Source organism: Protomyctophum parallelum (genome assembly GCF_964188405.1).
Source record: "Protomyctophum parallelum genome assembly, chromosome: 7".
NCBI lineage: Eukaryota > Metazoa > Chordata > Actinopteri > Myctophiformes > Myctophidae > Protomyctophum > Protomyctophum parallelum.
Window position 1 is genome coordinate 6,418,336 of NC_139705.1, and position 11,171 is coordinate 6,429,506.

General features: G+C 44.2%; 1 protein-coding gene across 3 annotated transcripts in view; it reads right to left on the reverse strand.

The window, feature by feature from the left end:
- syt6a (synaptotagmin VIa) overlaps window positions 1–5,386 on the reverse strand; it is a gene marked incomplete at its 5' end in the record, with an annotated part of 70,284 nt that extends 64,898 nt beyond the window's left edge. For all 3 annotated transcript variants that reach the window (XM_083768752.1, XM_083768754.1, XM_083768753.1), the window contains one exon: window positions 5,230–5,386. In XM_083768752.1, coding sequence (XP_083624878.1) covers window positions 5,230–5,386 — 157 coding nt within the window. The remainder of the gene's footprint in view (window positions 1–5,229) is intronic.
- Between the last annotated feature and the right edge of the window lie 5,785 nt (window positions 5,387–11,171).

Sequence of the window (11,171 nt, forward strand, 5' to 3'; positions counted from 1 at the left end):
CCCCGTTATCAAACCAGAAGAACCCCCCCCCCCAGGCAGTGCCAAATTGAGAGTAGTAGAGTCTAGATAAAATGTCAGACAGTTGACAGACAGACAGACAGGTGCTGAATGAATGTAGGTGTTTTACAGAGAATAATGTGTTACATGTCTTCTGTTATTTTCCAGAAGCGATTACTTTACAAAAGGTCTGTCATTTCCGAAATGGTGCGTGTTCATGAGCTGGTCACTGAGCTCTCATTGACTCCAGTGCATTCTGCCGAACCTCCGGGTCATGTAGTTTGGCTCCCATGAAAGCATCCATGAAAGTGCCATGGCGCAGCCCAGTCACGTGACCCTGTCCATTCCTCCTCTAAGCTTCCTTGGGAGGAACTAAAGTGATGTCACTGAGGAGGAAGTGATGATTCTGACGAGTCCCGGAAAAACCAATATGGCAACCTGCATAAGATGTGTCGCTCCTGGGGGGCACGGTGGCACAGTCGGTAGACCTGTTGCCTCACAGCAAGAAGGTCCTGGGTTCGATTACCTTCATATATATATATTTTTTTTTGCTGCTTTTGCCTTTATTTTATATTCTTTATAGAGGGACACACAGTATGCTGACAGGAAATGGGGGAGTGACATGCAGTAAAGACCGTCGGGATCGGGAGTCGAACCCGCGGCACACTGCCAGACTCGGGCTATACCGGCCAAGGTGCCTGGACCGCTGAGCCACGGTCCAGGCCGATTACCTTCATTTTAATAATAATATTTTTCGTTTGCATGTTACTGTCTGAGCAAGAGTAATTTATTTAATATTACTTTACATATTACCTTTTTAAATGCTCAAATTGAACAATTAAATATTTTAGTATTATTGCGACCGAAGTTCGCAGTTAACTATGGAATCGTGCATTTCCTGTCAGTGCGTTGGTTGGTCGGGGCACGTGACATCACGTGACATCATCAGGGATGGAGATCCCTCATCAATATTAAGCCCATATATGGAGATCCCTGATGTCATCAATATTGGCCAGCAACCCTTAGATCTCCATATATGGAGCCGAGCTGATATTCCATATGTTGATCCTTCCCCATCACTCATCATTCCTCTTCGATGTCTCCTTTTGGACTGATATACCTGTCCATTTAAACTCTAGACGGGCTTAATAGATATAAATCTACCATAATACTGTATAAGACCAAGGACTGTATAAAGACTGTAATAAAATAAATACTGATATAGGATCGATAGCTAGAGCTAGAGAGCTTGGAGCTGTAAAACTACTTTTGAAAGTACTCTAAGTACCATAAATACTCTTCACCAAACACTGAGGCAAAGGGCCTGTAACAATATACTGAAGTGGTTCTAGAACCTTTTAGACTATAATGAGTAAAAGTCAGAGTATAACAGAGTTAACCAAAATACCTTAGAATGAATTTGACAGACACAAGGAAGAGAACTCAGACAAGCAGAACTTAGAGGAGGTTCAATCAGATATATTCACCATTATACCGGGAGAGAAGAAGGCATGCAATGCGGACAGCGTTTCACAAAGATCTCTGCCCATGTTCAAATTGAACAGGGTTAATATAGCATATCGTAATCAATACACCGGAAAAACGTGTCGAACAACAAGGTCAAAAAACATATTTGTTTGCAAATGGACAGATAATGCAAGACGTCTCTGAATATTGCATACAGGAACTATCTCACGGGGCAGAGATAGTCCGAATACAGAATACCGCAAGGACGTCACTATGAGTGCAGTTAGTATAATACAAGCCTGCAAAAACATGTTATGTTATGGCATTCGGGAAACAAAACAATTCATATCAAGACACTGGCGGGGCCAGAACTAATACTATTTTAAAGTCAGTGGGCAGCGTGACCTCTCAAATGTAAGTCACAGGGCAACATGAGCTTCATAACTCTGCAAAACCTATGGAATACCGGGTCACAGGTCACATGAAAACCTCCTCCACCATGCCAAAGCACCAGCGCTCGCCCAGCAGTCTGCTGTCACCCAGGCGGATGCGTGCGTGCATAAATTATATATTGCGTAGAGCCGTAGACCTACCGCATTGCGCATCCTAGTACTCAGCTATGCACAGTTAAACACAGGAGTTAAATGTATTCCTTGATGGAAGCCAATCATTTGATGACAAATCATAGAAAAAAAGTAATTCTTCAACTCCTGCAATTGTCACATAATGTCACAAGACAAGACAGACACACACACATACACATTATTACACACACACACACACACACACACACACACACACACACACACACACACACACACACACACACGGACTGACAGTCCCAATGTCCATAGAGAATCTATCCCCACCAAAGATGTGTTTAAACTTTATAGGCCTATAACTTGCGATCCGTCTCTCTGCACAAGTAGCAGCTGCAATGATTGCAGCGCAATCAATGTTATTTAACGACCAAATTTATGTTCCTACGTGCAACACAGCAGTGTTGTGTGACTTGTGTCCCGATTCCCGGATATATTTAATTCCATAGTTACTAACTAAACACTGGCCGTATCCACTGCACACCTGCCTCCACTCACGACAGCCAGTCCTTGTTGCCATCACCGCAGTAAAAATACACCTTAGTCCGGCAGCCGACAGGCTTCTTTTGTTATTTTGACCTAAGATCAGATTCTAAGAAATGTCTTCTACATCCTGACAGTTTTCTGAAAAAGCTATGTTTCTGTGTCAGTCGTTCTTAGATTTTTCAAAAATAGCAGATCTACAAGCTCATAGCGCGCCACCGAGTGGCGCGCTATGAGCTTGTAGATCTGCTATTTTTCAATAGCTAAAGCATAACATGATGCTAACACCAAAATGGGTTATGTGGGAAATTTGGCCTAAAATATTGTCTATATAACAATACATAATATACATTCATGAATCCACTTGCTGACCGGCTGTCGGTATTAAGCAATTTGTTTTATAAGGGTTTATATGTATTCCTACCATTAACACCCCTTAGTCATTAACAAACTAAGGGGATTTCATGATTCTGAATCCATTCCAAGCATTAGTTCCGCACAAAAAAACACTCCTTGGGCTAAAGACGGCCATAGCCATTTGCCCAAATGTGCCCAAAATGTGCTGACCTCATCACATTTCATCACATTTGTGATGATGGCTATGGCCATTTTTAGCCCAAGGAGTGTTTTTTGTGCAAAACGAATGCTTGGAATGTATTCAGAATCATGAAAACCCCCTAGTTTGACATGTCACATGCTACTTAAAGTAAAAAATGTGTAGTTTTTGCCTTATAGGATGTTAATGGTAGGATCACATAAACCCCTAGAAATACCGACAGCTGGTCAGCAAGTGGATGTATGTGAATGTATGTATATAGTCAATATTTTAGGCCAATTAAAAAGTACCAAATTTCCCACCCCACAAGCTGGCTGCCGGACTACCAGCGATATCTCGACCGGCTTGTTTGTTCTGCTTCACATCGGACCAAACATGAGTCGTGACTGAGTAGGACCTACTGCTCAATCACTCAATGGCACCACACTTTGGCCAATGGTTTGTGAGTTTAATTTCCTTGCAATTTTGCATGATCCTTGCAAGTTTTGTAAAAACAGACTGCGCGGTTATGCCAAAGCACAAGAATAATGATAATAAAACTAACAAATGCAATAAGGTGCCTACACACTGCGTGCTTGGCCCCCTTATTATAAGTGAATGTGAACATGTGTGGATGTAACCATGTGATACACGATAGCTGTAAGTTGTTAAGTAAAGGATGACTTTATGTTCTATGAAATAATGATTTACGTGAGATTACTTTAAACAACAAGATGTTTGGCAAAATGTTTAGGAGTAATATAAACATGTTTTTTTTTTTTTTTTTTTTTTTCATTTTGTTGAGGAAATGCAGAGCCAGACCACTCATAGCACCTCTGAGTGTGTTTTGGGGCGAGCATTCTGGTTAATATATTGAATATGCTAATACATTCAAGCTTGAACAACAACTCATCCAAAGCTACAATTCACAAGTGTGGATGCTTCTCTGTACAGCCCTCTCTCTGTCTTAAAAGAAACATTAATAACAATAAGATAATGTCAAAAAGGGACTAGGGAAGGCTACTACATTATATTAACTAAGCAACATTCACAGGGGTGTACACATGTTCCCTCGTGAACAAGTCCAAAGAGCCATTGTAGATTAAAAGATCACACCTGTGTGAACTGAGCGGTGCAACTATTGAACATCCAGACTCCCAGGAGGGGGGGGGGGGGGGGGGCTGCCCGGTTCCGGCGAGCCTTCCCGCGTCCGAAACGGTAGAGAAATGACAGAGTTACCGCATGGGGGAACGGACCATCCCCAGACCCCTATGGGAATGCCCCCCAGGGGGCCGGCCCCTTTTCCGACGAGCCTTCCCGCGTCCGAAACAGTGGAGAACTGACAGTTACCATATTGCAGCTTTCTGTGCTTGGACACATACACACGACGTACGTACACATTAGGGACACACATAGATGGCTCCGTAATGGAGGCACCGCTCAAAAACCTGGCTACTACAGTATAGGCATACCATTAGTTTCGAGCATTGCTACTTCTTGCCAGGGTGACCCTCCATTCATTTTCACAGCACTAGTATCCACCCACGCGGCAACATTCATTTTACAAATGGTTTAACTACGTTGCCCGTAACTGTAAGCTAACTAAGAGTAAGGCTGAATGGTGAGGACAGCATCAGCTGGCATTTGTCACCCTACAGGGATTTGTCTTCGTGGTAAGGGAACGCTGTACTTTGAGGCAAGCCGAAATGTGTCACTATGGATTGTACCTATTGCTCTCTGCCCTGGGGTCACGAAAACTCATTAAGGGTTGGATTCATGGCTTAGAAAGCCTGGCTATAGTGGACCCCCCTCAGAGCATTTTGTACATATACGTGGAAAAGGAAAATGAGATGGAGGAGTCATGGGTCTTTGGAAAATATAAATAGATTATAAATAGAGTATACTTGCCCTGATGAAGACTCGCCACCTTTTATTTAGTTTAAACATTAGAAACACATATCCCTAAAAGTACATTAAAATCACATTCAACAGAAGCAAGTTCGGTCTTGTAACTCAGAGAGAGAGAGTACAAATATTGTATATTTGTACACTTTACAAGTTAAATGAACACCGAGGACTGTGCTCATGAGGAAAGCCACTGTGATATTTGCAGAATAGGCTAGATATTGAGTTAGTAACTGTCCTTACCTGGGTCTTTGTGGTCTGGATTCTGTCTGGACAACAAGAAGAGAAAATCCTGACACGAGTTCTGATCCAAAAGTGGACTGTTGTGGAGGCACAGGTCAACGATCAGGGTCACAGCTTTGTGACAGACCATGTCATAGTCCTCTCGGTCAGAACTCATGCTCCCAGCCGCATCCTCATCATCGTGTGTGCTCATCCAACAGGACTAACGCACCCCCACATACCCCCACGCCGCGCAGCCTGGAATAGAGAAGACAAATTCAAGTTGTCGGCGTCCTCGGCTGAATCTCCTCGTTTATGATGAGTCTCTTGTGTATGTAGTGTGTGGGCACTTCCACGTTGTGAAAGCCAGTCTGCAGTGTATGCGTGCGTGCGTGCGTGCGTGCGTGCGTGCGTGCGTGCGTGCGCCGTGCATGCGCGTGTGTGTGTGTGAGTGAGTGAAAGCCGGGGCCGAGGGATTGCATGAGCACGTGTTTATGTATGCATTCGTATTGTATGTGCGTGCGTGGGTTTCTTAGCCCTACATGTGTGTAACAGAGTGTGAGCTTAATGAATCACTCTTGCCCCCCAGGTATTCCCAGGGACAGAAATATTGCATCACGTCTATTCTAAAGAACGGCACAAATGGAACACAACAGACGAGTTCACTCGGCAACACTCAATATGCCAACAAGAGCCCGAGCCCAGATCCCCCTATAGACAACCCCCAGGAGCCCATCCCCCATCCCCAGATACCTTCCCACCCCCTCTAACAGCCCCCAGGAGCCCCATCCCCCAGATACCCTCCTGCGTGCAAACCCACCTCCTCCCCTCCCCACAGATCCCCTGGCTCGTTGCACTTCCTTCATGCTCCAGCCCCATGCGGCCACCACCCCCACACTGTGGCAGCATGGGACCGTTTTCTATGAAAATGTCCATGGTATAGGAGTGGACCACTGGGCTTGTTTTTTTCCCCAGGTCGCTTGACGGTACTCCCTCAGGTCAGGCTGTCTCCCAGTGGTGAGCTTCTCCCAGATGAGCCACCTGTGACTGAGAGCTCTTTATTCACCCATTTCTCCCAACCTGTGGTAACGAGGCGTCGAGGGGCCTGGCTTTCTGCTGGTGTTTGTATGTGCGCCTCAGTGCGCATAATTCAATTCAACTTCAGCACAAATATCTAAACAAATATCAAATATCAAAACAAATATCAAATTCACAAAGTGCGTGCCCAGAGTTCTGCTGTCTCTTGTGCAAAATAAGACTTATACTTATGAGCATAGCAGCAAATATCAAATCTGATTTGATGTATGGGAATGGGAATATATCTAGTCACGAATAAAGTGAGTGAGTGAGTGAGTGAGTGAATGAGCACCAATGTAATTGGAGTATGTAAGTGCATGGAGCCATATAATTACTTGTGGATGTATATAATTAACCTTTGCAAGTGTGTGTGTGTGTGTGTGTGTGTGTGTGTGTGTGTGTGTGTGTGTGTGTGTGTCTGTGTGTGTGTGTGTGTGTGTGTCTGTGTGTGTGTGTGTGTGTGTGTGTGTGTGTGTGTGTGTGCGTGAGTGTGTGCGTGCGGGAAATTATTATGCGTTCAATTTGATTATTTGATAATATGCAACTAAAATATCGATTTATACAGCACATTAAGACACTACCACTCATCACCATATCTGCAAGTAGCCTGGCTAATAAGCCAGACTCAAATACCACACTGTCGTGTGGTATTTGAGTCTGGAGATGCTGTGTATGGATCTTGCTTCCCGGGGGGGCGGGTTCAAACATTTTCTCTTTGACGCAATTGGTCAGAGCTATACTGTCAGTCAAAGGTCTCAAGCGTTGAACGTCACTGTACCAAAGCCCGCCCATATTGCATACCGTGTCCCGATTGGCCACACCAGTTCTCTGGTGTAGGAAATGGGCGTACTATAGAGCGTCGCAGTCCCGCCCCCTCGAGAGACCCGGAGAATAAATCGCCGTTCATTTTCCTCATAGGCATTTCTTAAAGTATTTATTTAAAGACGGTTACTCGGATCGTGACAAATCATGACAATGAACACAAAACATTGTGTTCATTGTCATGATTTGTCACGATCCGAGTTGGCTTTGTCCGCGGCGTAAGCGTCTTTAAATAAATACTTTAAGAAATGCCTATGGGAAAAATGCATTGGGATTTATTTCCTGGGCCACTCGTTGTTCTGAAAGGGGGAGGGACTGCGACGCTCTATTGAGCCTCTCCAGACCGTAATCCGCCGGCAGGCTTTTTTTTTTGTTGCCAACGGCTGATTCGGTCTGGTTTATTATCCAGGCTAATCTGCAATTACAATTACAGGTAATGTTCTAAACAACACAGTCGATCCGGGGAGGCAGGTCTCTTTGCTACCTCTAATGAACCTCAGTGGATTTCATTCAGATTCATTCAGGAAGTGAAAACAAAACTGCATGTTTATTTTATAATCATAATCATCATTATTTTCAAATCATAACCGATAAGGGGTTTGGCCTCCAACTTTCAAGATACATTATTTAATATGTTAATTTACATGAACTACAGCCTCTCCCTCCAGGACTGTTGCTGGAGGGGGTAAAGTTATCCAGCAATAAAAATGAAAAGAGATAGAAAAAGAAAGCTCTACCTAATTGACTTGATTTCCCCCCACATTATCATCTTGAACTCTTTGTGAACTTTTTAAATGACCTTAAGACTTAATTATAATCAAACTGACCATTAATGAAAGTAATATAATAAACCCAGCAAAAAAAGTAATTTCTAATATCCACGCACTGACTCTAGCTAGCTGTCACACAGTGATTTCCCTCCCTAATCGGGTTGACCCAGAGTTTAAAGACTACATTTCCATTGGTGTGGCTACCAGATAGGTCTTAGATTATCGGGAGCTGAACTAAGCCCCCTTTTTTGCATACACGGTAGAAAAAACCCTCAGTAAAAAAAAACATGTGTACACTCTCAGAGTTGAACACTTGGAGTTACAGTGCAGTTGTTCTCTCAACTAAATTGGACACTGTATGAAGGTGGTAAATGGTAAATGGTGCATTTATATAGCGCCTTTATCCAAGGCGCTTTACATAGATTGTGCATTACATTCACCCGTTCATACACCGATTGCGGCGGAAGCCATGCAAGGTACCAACCAGCACATCGGGAGCAATTGGGGGTTCAGTGTCTTGCCCAAGGACACTTCGACATGTAGACAGGAGGAGCCGGGATTCGAACCGCCGACCCATGGATCATTGGACGACCTGCTCTACCTCTTGAGCCACAGTCGCCCCAGGTGTGAGTCTGTACTGCTTCCTGCTAATGAAGATTTGGATCCTGATGAACAGGCAAATACCAAATGGTTTTCTGACTCTGTTTCATCAACAGAGCCAATTACTCCTCCGCATCTGCTGGCGCTGATACTAACCTCTTTTATTTAACCATGCTCTTGTTAAAACAAACAGGTTCAGCTGCAACCCGCTCTCACAATTCACAGGCCACTGTGTGGATAGTGTTGTGACAGGAGTATTAAGGTTAAATTAGACTGTTGCACGGCTCCATCACTCGCCAACAAGGGTGGGCACCGCAAGTTAATGGACGTCTGCCATAATGGATAAAATGTGTTTACCGGTAATTCAATTTTCAGTGAATCAACTTCACTTTGTTTACCCCTTCTTTGTTCAACTGCCTAATATTAGGTTTTACATTTAGCTAGATATACACTCTGCAGAAGATTTTTGCCTCACCATCGGGGTGAGGCGGGGGTGCATTTCGCAAATTCTAAAAACAGCTTTTGGCGGGCAAGGCACAAACTGAATTTAGCTGCATTTAGACAGGATTAACACGGGCGCTTCCGCTAGCTAGCACACTGCATTGTGTCGGGCGGAAGATAGGGCCCTCTGTATTTCAAAGTGCAGGCATATGGCTGTGTAAATGTAATAGTGAATAAAACTATAATAAAACTCGAACAGTGCTGGATTAATTATACGCTATATTCTCGCCGTTGTGTGAATTATTTATGGAGCAGTTTTTGGTGTGAAAGTCAGCACCCTGTCTCTAAATAATTTAGGTGGTCCATGGCTCCAAAAGCGCGTTTCAGGAAATAAACATACACTTTATATATGCTAATGTTGAATTAATGGCAAGGACCTTGTCAAGCGCAAGACAATGGCAGATATAAATGCTCACTGCATCTGCAACACCTTGTGAGCTTGTACATCAGCCATGTTCAACGCCGTCGTACGACTAAGTATAAATCAAGCTTAATGGTCTCTAATTCTGTTAGCGGTAGACACAGCAGCCAATAATCCACTAAGTTCTCCTGTAAAGCATTTCCTTCGCTTATGGCGGACGAGTTCTGGGCGACGAGAGATGAATAAATGAGGAGGGCTGTGGGGCCCCTTATTGATCGCCGTGCAGCGGGAGGGGGCATATTTTTCACAGCAAATGAGGAGGTGGTGGCCCCTTGGTCCTCGGTTTGATATGCAAATCATCCTCATCTGTGGCCACGGTCTCTCTATGGAGGTGACAGCCCCTGGCCACAGATGTTGAACTTGATTCACAGTGGCAAAGGCATGACAAAGGGCTGGCACACTCAAAGCTATGCTAATCAACATCAGCATTTCCAAACTTGTCCTTGGGGGACTAATGTCAGGAAATCTGCGTACAGTATCGACTGTATAAAGTGTGTGTGTGTGCGCATGAGAGAGAGAGTGTGTGTGTGTGTGTGTGTGTGTGTGTGTGTGTGTGTGTGTGTGTTTGTGTGTGCGTGCGTGCGTGAGTGTATGAGCACAAGTGTGTGCATGTCAATTTAGCATTCTCACAATTTGCTAATCAGATGTTCTCAACTGCAGACTAGAGCGATCAGAAAAGAACATTTTGCTCTAACTTTTGGCTCATAGTTAAGTCCTATACTGTGGTGTGCAAAATGTAGATAAATAATGCTCTGTGCTACTCCTAATGTACATAACAGAACACACAATGATGTTGTCTGTGAACAAAATGTGATTCAATGATCATCATCATCATATAACATTGTAATGCGGTCGGCCAGTCGACCGCACACACATTGCCCTGGGGGAGTTCTTTGTAAAGTCATGTGACAATGAGCACCTTCAGCTTAGCCTCAGTACCCAGGCTTTTATATTTCGTTCGCATTCGGCTCACCTTCAGGCAGCTCAACATAGGCAACATATACCAAGGATAATAGACCCTCTGCTCCCATCACTATCCCCCCCCCCCCCCCCTCAGTGGAAGTTGCTCAGTGGCGTTTTAAAGCACCTTAAAGAACCTTCTCAGAACGTCTACTTCCGCATTTTTGACCACAACATTTTGGTGGCAACCGAGCGCTCAATGTTAAAGCCCAGCTGCACGGGGTTTCCCGGTCATGAATCCACGGGTCCGCCCTGTAGTCCCTCCTCCTACCACAGGTAGGCCCAGTGCTTCAACGTTGAAGAGCCTCCCCTTGGTCTGACCAGGCTGACGAGGTTATAATTAGTGGCCGTCAGATCTGAGAACAAAATCAAGGCAGGGGAGCATCAATGACGCCTTTGATCATTTCCCTTGGTTTTATAGGAGGAAAAGGGGGAAGGAGGAGAAGAGAATCAAAGGAGAGGGCTTTGACGGTGAAAATGTAAAGCGCAACACGACGCTAAACACATCAGTTCTGTGTCAAGGCAGGTGAACGGCAAGGACAATAGCTTCTCTTTCATCACTGATATCAACCGATATCAACTGAGAGGTTCAGGTTCATTTATTTGTTTGTCCCCGAAGGGCGATTTGGTTTACAGCAAAGCATAACAGGCAGAAACATGAATCACGAAAGAAGAATGGTACACATAGAAAATTAAAACAGCAGTTCAGGGTTGCAGTGTAGCAATGGAAATTCATAACTTTAAAGTTACAAAGTTACCTCCTCCTCCTATCGTCATTTAAGGCCTGGATAGACACAGGCACGAAGGATAGA